Consider the following 16123-nt stretch of genomic DNA (forward strand, 5'->3'; position numbering starts at 1 on the left):
TTGCAATGAGCCTGCAAGGTCTGGGATAAGTCCCTTTCATGTGTCCCATTTTCCAAAAACTGACTAGTCTAAATAAAAGAAGCCCAAAGAAAGCAGCTCCTTTAATAATTACCTATACAATGGCCAAGACAAAGCATCAAGTCTGGCTAAGGAGTTTCTTGGAGCATCTAATAAGACACCAGTAATAGTGTCAGGGAGAAGAAAGATCTGCCCTCCTGACTCCTCTAAGTGCACAGGTGAAAGGGATAGAGGGAGAGAGAGGGGGGAGAGAGAGAGAGAGAAAGAGAGAGAGAGAGAGAGAGAGAGAGAGAGAGACAGACAGACAGACAGACAGACTGACAGACTGACAGACAGAGGCAGAAGTGACCACAAGTAAGACTTCCCACACACCCCATGCAAGTGACATTACTGTATGAGCTGTGACTTGACCAAGTGTTACACTGGCTCTTCTTATCTTACAACTTCCTAACAGAAAATATTTTTAATTAAAAAAAAAAATTCTTAATAATCAGTCCACTATTACTACAATTGTTAGAAAGGCAGAATTCCAAAGAGTGAATCAGCAACCAAGATGGTTATCAAGTTAATGTCCAGAATAGACTGCTTAAATATAAACTACTTAGAACAACACGAGGCATGTACAATCACCCAATGATTGTCAGTAACTACACCTCATCTGTCACCAGCGTCATCATTATCTTTGTCGCAATGCCATTTCTGTCTCTTGTTCTGCAATAACCCCAGGGCTGCTTCCATGGGTGACTCATGCCAGCTGAGGTACCCAAGGCCAACAAAACATGGCCATCCCATTTGTAGCCTTGGTCTGTTCCCTAGCCTGGCTGTGATACCCACTTCACATTCTAAGATACACAACAGCTTGAACGTCAAGCCTCAGATCTACACAGTACTCAGAAGCCGGGCAGTGCTGAAGGGAGTCCCTGCATCAAGCCTTACACTGCTAAGCAGAAATCCCGACCGAGGGCAAGGGCAGGCGTGATTAGGGGCTTTGTACAACATACCTTTTATCTCCTGGTGGCTCCTGGAAACTATACGATCTCTGTTCTGTAAAACACAAAAAATTGAAGAGAGAAAGCAAAGGCAAGCTGCAGTCACTTGTTAGTCTGAAATACTTACCGTTTTATACATTTTCAGTTAGAAAAAAAAAAAAGAAAAGAAAACTGATCTTCTGCGTGTAAAGCTTCCTCGCTGGCCCTGGCTTGGTGGGGTGAAGAGGTCAGTTTGATGACTTCAGGGATGTGTTAGCATCAACAAAGGGAAGCTGATAGTTTGCAAGCCGTACAGATAATTCATTGGCTAGCTTTGGATACTTCTCACTGAAACTTCAACCATTTTATAACACTCATGCCCCCCCCCCAAAAAAAAGGGAATCAGTAACTGGTTGCTTTTCAGCAAAGCCCTACGAAAGCCTTGTGGCCCGCAGAGGGGAGAGACTACCTTAATGCCTTGTAAAATCCTCAAGCAGTCCACTCATGCATGCATTCTGTAGTTGGTGGGAAAGGCGAACCAGCCCTCCCGTTGACCTTGTAGGGCACAGGAACAGGTTTTGTAAACATAGTACAGAGTTGAAATATTTACTATAGATAAAGGGAGACACTGACTTAGACTGGGGAGAGAGGGAGGGAGCAGCTGCTGAGGAACACACTGCCCACAGAGCAGGGCAAAGCTTTACCAATGCAATGCAGAGCAGAAGGAGAAGCAGAGGGAAGGGGGCGCGGGGCTAGAAATACAGGGGAATGAGCCCGTTGCGTACAGAGTATAAATAAATATCCCCTGGATCCTTGTATTTAATAAAAAGTCTACTTTGAGAAAAATCAAAGGCTTTTAGAGGCATTATAAAATGCTTTTCAAATTAAGCCATAGGTCTTCTAAATATTTAGGGTGATGTTCCAAGAAAATAAGAGAGAGCCAGCAGAGCTATCAACTTATAAAGTCCATTGTGAAGAACCTGGTCACAATCTAACGGGATTCCGTCCATCTGTTTATAACGACTTTCAAACGTATGACATCACCCTACGAATTCTTAATGTAGACTGTACTTGGACTTCACAGTGAGGTTGTAGTTATTATTTCAATACCGACAACATTCCGTTGTACGGAAATCCACAAGTACCAAGGGAAACTATATAGCCGGACTTTATACAAATGTTAGTACTAAAGTTGCTGCCATTAAACCCTTGATTCAAAATATTTAAAAAAAAAAAAAAAGAAAAAAGAAAGCATGAGAAACAACAGCAAGTAATCCTTCAGAATTAACAAGGAAGCCAGAAGATGTCAAATAAGAACTAGAAAGGGGGACAGGAGAGATGGCTCAGAGCTTTAGCAGAGGAGTAGAATCTAGTTACCAGCACTTGGACTGGGTGGTTCACAACTGTGTGGGTACCCACGCAAATGTAGCACATACACATACATATACATATAAAATAAATTAAATATAAATAAAAGTTTTTTAAAAAGAATTAAAAGGAAGAGATGGCTCAGCAGTTAAAAGCACTGACTGCTCTTTCAGAGGTCCTGAGTTTAATTCCCAGCACCCACATGGTGACTCACAATCATCTGTAGCCCAGGAGATCTGACATTCTCTTCTGACCTTCAGGGCACAAGACATACACATGGTACACATACATGCATTCAAGCAAAACACATACATACATACATACATACATTAAAAAACATTTTTAAAAGAATCAATAATAATATAAATGAATCCTAAGTTTAGGGTCTGTATTAGGCTTCATAAAAGGGAGTATCCGCTCTGGGGCAAAGGAAGATTTAATACCTCTTTAAATAAAGAAAACTTTAGTATTATTCAAAATTCATTAAGAGAGAAGCAACAGCAACACAAATACCACCTTACTTTTGATTCATTCTAGCAATCTAAACAATAGGACATTTGAATGTGTCCTTGAACTAGGCAAGCTTTCTGTGTTTTGGTTACATAAGCAAATTATTTCTTCTCCATTAGGAGGTATGTTATTCTTTGTAGCCATATGGGTGTGACTGGCACCCATAAATGGTACCTGTAGTGATGCTGACAACTGTACAGTTTCTGTCTACCGGGACCCTCGTGTGTGTGTGTGTGTGTAGATGTTGTATTGTATCAAGCTAATTCACCTGGTTTTAATTCTTACCTTCTGGATGATTTCAAACTTTATTCAAATAGCTCTATGTTTAAATACAATGTTTTAACACAATCCTTTATTTATAGGCTAAGCGGGCAACAAAGGAATTGATGTCATCTCTTTATTCCAATTCCAATGCACAGATTTAAGTTTTTATTTAAAATTTGTAGTGGAAGGTACTTTTTCCTTACTAAACAATTGCCTTTCGGCCATCAAATGTCACTGATTTCAAACCTTCCAGGTTGGAGAAAGTTCTAATGGTGAGTCTTCAATACCACACACTATGTGGAAGATAACAGAAGTGTTCCAAAGAGCAATAGCATGAGACTATGCCACCAGCTAGGACTATTCATGAAAAGATATTAAGGAACCATTAAAGAAACCAGAACCCAAGGTTGACGGGAGACCTGGAGCCTCAAGAAGGACCCATACATGAAACAAAGGATGAGGGAGGGCAGAGCAAACCTCTAACTTCTCACAGTGGTTGTCCCCACTTTCATTCTGAGAACTTCTAGAAACATGGATGACCAGTCTTCCTTCTCTGCTAATGATGCATCCCAGAGGAGAGGGGATGGACGCAAAGCAGCACTTGCTATGTGGCTCTTGCATCCTGTCTATCTTACTCACACACCGGATCTTGCTGCAGTAGTTAGGTGTCCCACGTGATGCCAAAGAATAAAAATGGTAAGAAAACCAGAACAAAATAAGAAAGAGAAAAAAAGAAGCCGAGGAAAGGGAGTGTGAACATTTCCTGTCTTAAACATTGCATGCTGGGAAGTGAGATACCTTCACTTGTTGGATGGTTCATGGAGAAAAGAAAACAAGGGTGTTGTCTGATGTACTGGAAATTTTTCATTAAAATACAGTTCACCCAGACAGGAACACTCCCAAATCAGCCTTTAAATATGACCACTACACAATAATCTGTGTGCAGGAAGTACAAAGTAATTACATTTTAAAGCAAAGTTTAAATTGCGGGCAGTGGAGGAGAGCAGCTCTCAGTAGAACCCCACACCGCTCATAAGCTTTCTATATTTAGGGCTGAATTCACTTTTGAAAATGAAACAGACTCTTCTAATGGGAACCCTTTCTTATGCTACGCTCTACTTTAATAAAAGTTTATTGTATAAATTTGTATTTCTGCTTCCTTATGTTGCTGCTCTTCCCCCTAAGGCTGAGATCCAGTTACTGGTGTTGTGAATACATTGTAATTTCAACTCTCTCAAGCCCCGGGCTAAATGTGGAAGGCAGAGACTCCCTTTTGCCTACCTTGTGGTGTTGCCTCTTGGCACTGTACATATAAGACAAAAGTAATTCTCAGAATTTACTTTAAATAAATCCTCTAAGGCCCTCAAAGAAATATGCCTGGGATCCATTCTTGTTGGCACCATCCTTGCGAGCAACCTTTTATTAAAACAAGCATCACAGGAGTGAGCACAGAGGTGCGATTTTATCAGAATTAAATCTATAACTTGACTAATGTCCCATGAGGAAAAGATTCTACCAAGCTTGGGAAATCCAATTGTGGAGGCAGGATTGGGACTCGCCTGCAGCTCCTTTGCGGTTTACGTACTTGGACTAGCTGGACATCTGCTCTGGAACTGAATGAGTTCGAAGTCAGACGGTAGCAGACGGGACTTACCTTCGCTGGAACTGCACACGGTGAAGTCTCGCACTAGCCGGGATTTTCCTGAAGAGATTTTGGGTGATGAGCAGGAGTAGGAGCGTGATCGGATCCCAGAAAGTAAGGACTCCTAGGAGAGGCCACAGTGTTACCGAATCACAGTCACTGAATAAAACTGCAACCCACACTTTTTATCCATGCCGTTATTTATTAGTCCTGGGGATTGAACCCAGGGCCTCGTGCATGACAGGCGGGGCCTCGACCACTGAGTCCCAGTCCGTGCATCCACCCCAGTCCCATGCTCTACAGCTAGTTTTGAGACATGGTCCTCCTAAGTTACCCAGGGTGGCAAAGAGCTTGGATAGTCTGTCTAGGTCTCCCATGTAGCTGGGTTAAGAGTCCTGCACCCCAACATTTTATGCATGATCGTAATTATTTGCTCTGTTTGCCTCTCAGAGCTTCTTTAGTGTCCTCCTTCTCAGATCTGTGGAATCATTCTCAATAGTCCTCACACATGTCAAAGAATACCTTTGAGCCACTTCAACGACTTGGTTAAAAAAAATGAGAGAATTAAGTCACATAACTTTCTCTGTGAGTGTTCAACTGTGGCTTTAATCTGTTTTTACACGGATTATATTTCTTTGTTCATTTATACTTTAGCATTAAGACAAAATTCTATACTAACTGAGATCTTGATCCTTAAACAATTTTAGGAGGTAGAGAAATACCAACTTCTAATTATAAGAGGCTTTATGCTTTCGAAGGGCTGTTTATAGTTTTCGGTGTAGGTCTACGGGAGGCCTTGTGAATCCTGTTCACCTGGGCACATCGGTTAATAGACTTTCCAAGTGTACTTCCCAGAGTGATGCTATCAATGATTTATAGGATTTTAAAGTCATTCCTTTTAAATGACCCACCATTTTTGTTCCTAGTTCCCAATTGTCTGTAATTTCTATCATATTTGCAACATAATTAAAAATGCAAGATGGCAAATTAAAACACTGTTTTCTTACATGTTCTGGAAATTTTAGAGGAATATGCAATAGAAATTCATTAAAGCCCTTTATGATGGTATCTAACTCCTAGCCCACAGAGGCCTTAGCATTGATCCTGCCCATGTATCTCTGAGGTATTACTTACGGTGAGGGCTAAGTGATGCCGAATTTTTTTACTAAAATGAAGGCATCACAAAGCACCCTACATGGGAGCTGGTCTTGCCTATTCTTCTTGTGTGAAAACACACGGTCCCTGGGCAGCCATTGGCTAAAGGCTTGGGGCAAAGCTGACACAGAAGCCTGATCTAGATTCAAAGGGCCTTGACTGAGCTGCTTCATCTGGGTGCATCCCCTGGGGCCAGAGGCTGAGTGGATGCTGACTGTATTCTAACCCCAGTAGGGAATGGACCACAGAGGGCCGCCAGATGCCATCCTCTTCACTTACACCATGCACAGTAACCACTGTTCACGACAATGGAACTCTGGAAACTGTCCTAAAGCTTTTGGCGAAGTTATGCTGGATAATTACAGAAGTGAAGCAAGCTGTGCTTTATAGGACAGAATCTTCCTGCGAAAATGAATATGAAATTGCTTCCAAAAAGCTATTTTTCATTCGGTGGGATGATAGGATCTTCACATTCCATTCAAACCTCAAAACTAGCCAGGATTAACACTCACAATCGTGTCTATTTTTTTTTTCTTGAATGGTATTCATTCCCTCATCTATTATTATTACTCAGAATTATCATAGGTTGTTCAGACTCAAAAGATAAGGCTAGATCTCCACGCTGCAGAGGGAAAGGATTCAGTATGAGGGGTTAGAAGACCTTAATTTGAGTAATGATGTGTGACCAACCTGGGGCCAGCTAGACAAAACTCTGATTCTTTCAAATCATAAAATAGAAGTTACTTATGTCTTAGGTGGGCTGTGGAAAAACTTCTGTGTTTTGTACATATGTCAAAGCATTTTTGTATATTACCGGGTACACTGCAAAAGCAATGCATTATCATACTAACCATGTGTTCCTGACAGAACTCTGGCATTTCACACACTGTTTTACAGTAGTGAATGCAATTTAAGAACCAAATGAGTGGATGGTAATGGAACTCTAATAGAAAAAAAAAAAAAACAGATAATGTTCAAGGAGAAGATCTCCTTTGAAAAACTGAATTAAAGAATTTATTTAAAAAAAAAAAACCCGAATGAAGCTTGTGAAATTTTCAAGAAGAATAAAACTTCAAAATGACAAAGTAAGTGATATTGGAGATTATCTCAGTAAGTCAGAATGTCCAGCAAATGTCACCTCTGACTTACTGTCATTGTCGACCTCCTTGCTTGAACCAAGGTAAAGGTTATATGTGCAAAGCAAGCTTGATCACTTTAACCCAGTTCCGACAGTTCTCCTTCCTCTGCCTCAGGAAGGAGAACAGGAATATTCTATGAAATGGGAGCACTTCCCATGTATGTAAAGATGCCATTACCCCGCATGAGTCGGTAACACCAACCACCTGCTGGAAGTGTTGTACAAATCAAAATGGAGTCACGGACGTTAAAAATCAGGCATCACAGGAGTCTACCCTGCCACCTATTTCTCTTGTAAGGAAGAAGACAGAATCTGCTCTGCAGGCAGAGCTGGATGCACTGAGAACACATCTGCAGGCAGAGCTGGATGCACTGAGAACACATCTGCAGGCAGAGTTGGATGCACTGAGAACACATCTGCAGGTAGAGCTGGACACACTGAGAACACATCTGCAGGTAGAGCGGGACGCACTGAGAACACAACTGCAGGTAGAGCTGGACGCACAGAGAACACATCTGCAGGTAGAGCTGGACGCACAGAGAACACATCTGCAGGTAGAGCTGGACGCACAGAGAACACATCCTGTGTGTTTCCTATATGCAGAACTCTCAGGAGCTTACCTTTGAATGCAGAGTACTGGCCAGAGAAAGTGATTCGGTCCTGGAGATATTACAGTCTGGTTCAGTGTTGGTCTCAAAAGAGTCCAGTTCATCTCCGCTGGGGAGCCCAGTTCTTGGGGAACTCTGAGAGCCCACAGCATAGCAGATGGGGGGCTCAGAACCTCCTTCCCCTTCACTGTCGGCAACCAGGGCATCCAGGCTAGAACTAAAGCATGAAAGAAACCACTCGGTGAGCAGACAGACAGACAGACAGACACTGGCTTTAACTCTTCTGCATTCAGCTTCTCTCACTGGTGTGAGACACAATGAGTGGTCATGTAACTTCTCTCTAATACTGCTTTTTATACTTTTTTCCATCCAAATCTCTTTTGAAACGAACATCTTTATCGTGGTTTTTCTTTCTCTCTTTTTTGTGTGGTCACAAGTGGGTGGGTATGTGCGTGCATGTGCCTCCAACACACACATTGACGACAGAGGATGATGTGCAAGAGTTAGTTCTTGTCTACAACCATATGGAACCAGGGGATCAAATTCAGGTGATCATGCTCGGCAGCCAGCACCCCTACTTGCTCTGAGCTGTCTCATCAGCCTTTTAAACACAAGTCTATGTGTTCCCAAGTGGATATTCCTACCTGGCAACGGTCTCTTTGATTACTTTACAAAAGCAGGTTCTATCGATACTGGCAACCCCACTATTTTTCTTTTGTAAATGACATTATCATCAGCCCTACATAGCTATTCTTCACATTCTGAACATGCCAATGATATAGAGCCATGGGTCTGCAATGCACAGCACCCTCTGGGCGGGGAAGATGCAGTTCGTGTCCATCCCCACAGCTGGAGAGCCAGGAGGGCAGAGGTGAGCATACAGAGAGACAGTGAAGCGCTCACCTTGATAGGACAAGACAAGGGTCAGAAATAAGTCACCCAAGAAGCCTCAAGAATGTCACATGAGACAATAATCTCCAAAGTTAAAGATCCTGAAAGTCTCAGAAATATGTAAAGATTCTTCCTGATTGCAGCTTTTTTTCTTCCCATTTAACTTTCATAACCATAATGTCAGAGGACAGAATGCAACTGTCTACTTTCAAGGTTCAGTCCCTTATAATATTTACATTTTAAACCATTCTACCAAGCATCAAGTCCATGAGTGGTCATGGGTGGCCATGGGTGGTCATGGGTAGCCCTGGGTGGTCATGGGTGGCCATGGGTGGCCATGGGTGGTCATGGATGATCATGGGTGGCCATGGGTACATTAAAATGAAATGTACTTTTTAGCATATTTTCTTGGCTGTTTCAGTGGTAGAAGATGGGGTTTTCACCCAACATAATACTGGAAAATCATCTTATTAGGACTGTAAACAACATAAGATGAAATTTTGAATGGCCCAGTTTGGATTTTCTTTTTTAAAACAGGCTATTTTAGTGGAATATTGATTATATAAATTAAATGACTCTCAGACAGAGTTCTTACTCCATGCTTATAATTTAAACTTCAGATCAGTTTCTACCCCTGAGTTAGTCCCTGGGCACAGGAAGGCCCTTGGGAACTTTTAGTAGCTTCAGGCTTCTCTTCCAAGAGCTCATTGCAATCTTTTCCTTAGCGTGGAGCAGAAGAGAGGTCTGGAGGCGTGCTTCTACTTTATTTATTTCCTCATTCAAATGTCTCAGAGTTGGTTAGAGTCTTTTATTTTAATGAAAAATGAGGCTTGATATAAATATCCCTGATAAATGTTATTGGTTTGGAGTTATAGTAGATTACAGCGATTTCAAGGTTCTGTGTGGTCTCCTAACACACGAACAGACTAAGATTGGAGAAACAGGTGCATCAGAGCTTGCCTGATCAGAGTTTTCAGCTACGGTCTCTGTGCTGGTGAAATGGACTCTGTCAGTGCGCAGTAATATCCTACTGTGGGTCCACCGCCGCCTTCCGGGAACAGTACAAGGTTCTCCATCGCTGTGCACACTCCCTGGGTGCTCCATCACTACCTTACTTTCATCCCTAGGAAACAGTGACCACTCTTCCCCGTCTAAGCCTGGACAGCAGTCTTCACGGTCGGTCGCCTGCAGACCTTACGGTCATAGCCCACTAACGGGACGTGAGGCGCATCCATTAGGCTGTGATCAGAGCTTTCCTTTACAGTAACATAAAGTGTAAGATCCCAGAATACATCCCACAGGCCATTGTATGAAACTACTTTTTTTTTTTTTTAACCCTGTGGATTCTGATGAGACAGAGAAGTGTCTGAGGCGTGTGCGTTTTAAAATCAAACAAATGGTTGTTTCCCATCAGCTAAGGTTTTGTTACTTAATATCTTAAAATAGGCATTTTATAGCTTATTTTTCTTCTTGATTTCTCAAAAGAGCTATGGACTTTAAGTAATATAATCACTACATCCTATACATATGAAATTGTTGGGTTTTTCAGAAAGTTAACCTTTTTTTGGCTATTTTCTTTATTTCATTTCAAATATTATCCCCCCTTTCCTGGTTTCCCTCCCTCCCAGAAACATCCTATCACATCTTCCCTCCCCCTGCTTCTATGAGGGTGTTCCTTCACCCACCCTCATTCCCCTATACTGGGACATCTATTGAGCCTTCATAGGACCAAGGACCTCTCGTTCCTTTGATGCATGACAAGGCCATCCTTTGCTACATACGCAGCAGGAGCCATGTGTACTCCTTTGTTGATGGCTTAGTCCCTGGAAGAAAGTTAACTTTTATGAAAAACAGTCATAGAAAGAAAAAAACTCTAGAATAAGTAATTCCAGCCACACAGGCAATGCCTCTGTGACAGGAGCTGCTCTGATAGCATACCACTGAGGGCAGACTAGGAACGACTGACACCTCCCACCCCATCCCCCCTCAGCTGCGGCTGCCATAGGAGATGACATGGCCTCTGCTAAACTCCCATGGTGGAAAACAGAGTGACCCAAATGCACCGGACTACACGGCTGATTCTGTATGTGAGGCATCAGCTCACATTCTGGCTGATGATGCGAAACCTACAGTGTGCCGTCGATGTTTCTGCTACCATGGGTGTTCTGTGCTCCCAGTTTGAAAGGATCCAAAGAGAATGTCATTTTATAATACCTTGACTAAAACTGAGAAAGAACTGTCAAAACAAATAACCTATCCACAGGCTATTTGTCCCAGGGTAAACTGTAATCATAATTTGTCTCCTTAGGGAAAGTAAGTTAACTGTGGCCAGCACGCTGTTAACTGAAGACACCCATGACTTTGCCACTAGGATTTCAGACTGGTTCAGATGCCATGGTTAACCCAAACGTCCCCAAACTGTTAGTGTGGCCGAGATTTTTTTTTTTTTTCTGCTTCCTGCTCATCTTTTCTATGTGCCCGTGCATCCTGTGTGCTCAGAGGCAGGGATTCAGAATGGGTTCTGCCAACTTCCGCTGTCCTGCTAAGCTGGGGAAAGGCCTCTGCGGCTTTTAGATACAGGATAGGCAGAGAGCTGCGGCATCTGGATTCGAGTGTGTGGCCCCATCAAACACGGCTCTAGCCCTCAGGAAACGGATGATTCACCTTAGCTAACCTTGTCCCTATGCCAGCTATTCTTTTGACTGTGTGGCCCCTAAATTTCTCTTTTCCTGTCTCTCGTGCTATTTCTCACTTCGTAAATTTCACTGTGTGGTTTCTGTCCCTCAGGCTACACACTCCCATTGTAGCAGTAGTCAGCTCAAGGCTACAAAGGATTACCTGCAGCCACCGGCCTTGGCCTCCCTGCCACCATTCCTGCATCTCTCGAGATGGAGAGAGAGCGAGCAGGAGTGGGCTAGCCTGTGGAAGCAGCCTGACAGAGGGTGTACTCAGCAGAACAGCCTCTCCTTCCTCCTCCGAGTAACTTATGTATGTGTGTTGGATAGGGAGACATTTGAAATTACTGTGCAGTCCAGGCTGACCTGGAGCTCGTAGTCTTCCTACTTCTGCCCCCCGAGTCCTGGCTTGGTTTTTCTGATATTCTAAAAAAGGAAAAATTCTGTATCTGTAGCAAGAGGATTTTTAAAATTCCCAGAACAGGAACGAGAAAATACAGATTTGAAGTTCTGGGAATGGTTTGGTTGGTTGGTTGGTTGGTTTGGTTTCCAAGACAGGGTTTCTCTGAATAGCCCTGGCTGTCCTGGAACTCACTTTGTAGACCAGGCTGGCCTCGAACTCAGAAATCCGCCTGCTTCTGCCTCCCGAGTGCTGGGATTAAAGGCGTGCACCACCACGCCCGGCCTGGGAATGTTTTCATAAGAACAGAATAACCATTTGTGCTTCTTCTGCCTTATATGACTAAATTGGCTCTTTAAACAATCAACTTCTTGAAATCTGAGGGGCACTTAACATATCCAAAAGATTCTGCCAGAATGTATTAAGTTGCGTACTGTTTAGTCTACTTTTGCAGAACTGCACGGAGACTGCCCTACACTGTTAGATTTCTATGCCCAGCACATACAAATCCCCCAAAACCTACATTGCAATTGAACTGTAAAACTAATTGAAAATAGCCACTGTCTGGCAGCTATAAAACTGTAAGATAAACTACAAGCAAAGTAAAGACTTTAGGACTTATGGTCAAAATAACCTTTTATATCAATACTTGGCACTTAAAAAAATAACTCAGTTTGTAGATCCATATAAAATCCAGCCCAGTGGGTGGTGTCCACTGCAGCTGGTCCCCTCCCTGCAGCTGGTCCCCTCCCTGCCTCCTCTTCTTGATCTGCTATAGCTCTGCTGAATATCTGCTCATCTACATGCATGTTCATTTCTAAACATTTACGTAAACATGCACATATGTATGCACTATGTTCACCTCATAACTTCACATGTGAAAATAAACATAGAATCACAGGGTTAGGACATGAGAGGAAAGAAAACATATTAGCACCCCCCAACCCCAGGAAAGGAGAAACTGGCTTATTCCTTAAAGACAATGAACACATAGACACAGATAGCATGAATACATACAAATATATGTCACCATGGCATGCACAACAACAATTTTTAAAAATGTCATTTCATGTATACCAGAAAAAAAAAATCCTTTCTGAGCTCACCCAACTTGAAACACAAATGTTCGCCACTCCATAGAAAGCCTGTCTGGACCACTCCATCCTAGCTCTTTCTCTCACTAGCTCTTGAATTTAGGGATTTTCCCTCTCCTCAATCTCCTCTTTCACTTTATAGCTTATCATGATGCAATAAATTGTCTTATTTTACATTATGCAAATTAAGTCTGTATCTTATGTTTTTTTCAACTTCATGCTTCTGAGATGCATATTATATTCACACCCCATATTTAATTCATTTTTCTTGGCTGTATAGTATTCCATTTATACAATTATACACTTACACAATTTACAACTCATTTGTACAATGAGTTATTTCCTACTTTTACAACACTAATATATTGGTCTGCTGGTCAACACTAGTAACAACATCAAATCATTTCACAACATTATTACACAATGCTCATAGCTCTCAGTTGCCATTGTATTTGTGTCACCAAGCAATGTCAGACTTTTTTATTTCTACGGATCAACTAATACTCAGCATCGTGGTTTTCCTCTATTGCATTTTTGTTGGCTTTCTTAAAGGTCTTACTTTTAAATCAATAGATACAGAAAATTAAAAGGGGGTAATGTTTTGATATAGACATAGAAGTGATGGGGGCAGGTTTTAAAATGAAACCTTCTCCCCAGTTTCCTGCAGGTCCCCCCCAAGAACAAAGCACCCTACCTCCTTTTCTTGAGGTGACCCTGCTCCTTTTCAAATCCATGGAGACCAAAAGAAAGGTTCAAGTTGGAAGTTCGAGAACTGGGTGGTGACATGCAGGACTGCGGAGCTGCAGCATCCAGGGTCCCCTCACTGTCCTCACTGAGTGGGCGCCCGCAGGGACTGGTATCGGGAGGAAGGGTGTGCATGCAAGCCTGAGGCGCCAGCATGGACCTCCCCGACTCGGGGCTCGTATGGGCGGAGAGTCCCTCGAGGTTTATATAGTTGATGTCCAAATCGTCTACCTGGACGTTGGAAGAGAACATTTTGTCAAGCAAACACAGGAAGGAGTGGTTTAAGTAAAATCAACAAAACTCCCAGAGATGATGAGACTCCACCACGTTTATCTTTTGCAGCAAATGAGACTCTAAGAGTAGGAAGGGCTAAGGTGACACCTCAGCTGGTGAAGTGTTCAGGACCTGCATTCTAGTGCCCAGAACATGTAGACGCCAGGCGTGGCGGTGCGTGTCTGTGACCCCGACAACAGAAGGACAGAGACAAAGCATGCCTGCGGCTTGCTGTGCAGCCCCCCACTTCCCACCCCACCCCATCCCCTCTTGTCAGCTCATCTAGCTGCACAAGGTCAGCAGTCCTCCGCTGTGTTTATTGAATTGGGCTATCTGCATTCTCATCTTCTTATTTGTTTTATATTATTAAAGCCAACATGCCTCTCACCTAAAGTATTCATAAACAAAAATTATATCTGAACTTCATCTTTGGGTTGTTGGGGTTTTTTTTTTCCCGATTTTAGTGCATTTGTAGAACATTGTAAAGACAGTTACCCCTCATAAAGTTGAAACATTTGAAATAGTTGGAGTAAATGGAAGTAGAGTTAATAATCTGTCCAGTGAGGCTTAGAGCAAGATGGAATAAAGACTCAAAAAGTCCACTGAAATTATGGGGATAATATAATAAAATGAAAAATCTCTTTAAGATCAGACCATGACCACAACAATTATCTGCATGTTAAAAACAATAAAACTCTGATGAAAGAATTTTAAAAAGACACAGAGAAATACAAAGATATCCTGTAATTACAGGTTGAAAGAGCTGGTGTCCTTTGACCTCCATGTTTGCATTGTGGCTTATACACCCACACACACACATACCCACATCTATACACATACACACAAACACTCACACACACTAAGAGAGGGGGAGAGGGAGGAGAATGGGAGGGACACAGGGGAGGAGAGGAGAGGAAAGGGGTGGGGACAGAGAGAGCAAGGTCGTTATTATCTCCGTCCCCCACCCTCCCCGTCCCCCCCTCTCAATATACAAAAGCCCTAAACAGACATTTTTCCAAAGAAGAGTCCCTAATAGCCACCATGCACATGAAAAGTTCCCTACTAACACCAGTCATCATGGAAATGCAAATCAAAACCACAGTGAAGTATCGCCTTAAAGCTGTTCACCAAGTCATCACAAGGCAGCAGAAGAGATTTAATGAGGAGGGGTAGAGAAGGGAGCTCTGGCAGAGTTGTGAATTAGCAGGGCCATCAGTGAAAACTCCAGAGAGATTCCTCAGAAAACTCAAAATAGAACAACCATACCACATAGAAAGCCAACTTCTGGGTATATATCCAAGGGAAATACAATCACTGTCCTTCGGAACTCTCTGCTCTCATGCGCACAGAAGAATTATTCACGGTTTCACAAAGTAGATGAGTCTCAACACATCACCTTGCATCATTTCAGTAACTACCCCTCAACAGAGTAGGAAATAAACCTTATATATTGTCACAAATATAACCAATCTTACTTGTTGTTACCCATATAAGTGTGGCTTATGCACACAGTCTAACCACCCTGAACCCCAAAGGGCTCAGTCCAGACTCCAACTGATCTCTGTAGCTAGAGCCCACATTCAGGGAACTTATGTCAAACAAGCAGTTGTTTATAGTTGGTATCAGTTCTGATCTGTTGGTTTCTCTGCCATTTTGAATCCACCCCAGTGTCTACCATAGTACCATGCATTTAGTGTCATGTTGACTCGTGACACTAGAACAGAAAAGCAGGACAGCCAGCTACAGGCTGAAACAGGGACCTACTGGACAAGAAAAGTGGTAAAAATACCTCAGTGTTCAGTTAGCATGTGCATGTACACATGCGCACATGTGTCTATGGCATGTCTATATGGAGACTACTTTTCAAAGTAGCAGACAAAAGCAGGATTTTCATATCATCAGAGTTATCCAAGAAAAATCCCTTAAGATTCTGCCAAATTAGGATGTGAAAAAATTCACATTAATAATATTATTTAATTTTGTAAATACAAAGAGCTTCAAGATGGCTGGGTTGAAGAATAAACCCAGATTAAGGAAAGCTGATACACCTAAGCTCTCTGCTGTGAGCTTGAGCCCACGAGTCTCTGTGGGGGAAGAAACGGAGGGAGTCTGAATGGTCCAGCTTCTTTATGACCAGACACTGCTCTGTCTGCACATCAAAGTTATAGGATCCCAACACACACCAGTTGGCATGCGATGAGGATGAAAGATAATGTATGTAATGTATGTGACCACATCAGATGGAGTGGGACCCAGTTTCTGCCTGCTCATTACTGTTCACTAGATTTAATTACATATTCACACATATGCTCGAGCATGTGCACACACACACACACAGAGAGAGAGAGAGAGAGAGAGAGAGAGAGAGAGAGAGA

At 42.5% G+C, this 16123-nt stretch overlaps 1 protein-coding gene across 3 annotated transcripts in view; it reads right to left on the minus strand.

The window, feature by feature from the left end:
• Positions 1–16123, minus strand: part of Arhgef28 (Rho guanine nucleotide exchange factor 28) — a 310662-nt gene that overhangs the window by 83510 nt on the left and 211029 nt on the right. For all 3 annotated transcript variants that reach the window (XM_029543876.1, XM_021208391.2, XM_021208393.2), the window contains 4 exons: positions 13426–13706; positions 7684–7888; positions 4783–4894; positions 1020–1062 (listed from right to left, as the gene is read on the minus strand). In XM_029543876.1, the coding sequence (XP_029399736.1) occupies positions 1020–1062; positions 4783–4894; positions 7684–7888; positions 13426–13706 (641 nt within the window). The remainder of the gene's footprint in view (positions 1–1019; positions 1063–4782; positions 4895–7683; positions 7889–13425; positions 13707–16123) is intronic.

This window comes from Mus pahari, chromosome 11 (genome assembly GCF_900095145.1).
Source record: "Mus pahari chromosome 11, PAHARI_EIJ_v1.1, whole genome shotgun sequence".
Taxonomy (NCBI): domain Eukaryota; kingdom Metazoa; phylum Chordata; class Mammalia; order Rodentia; family Muridae; genus Mus; species Mus pahari.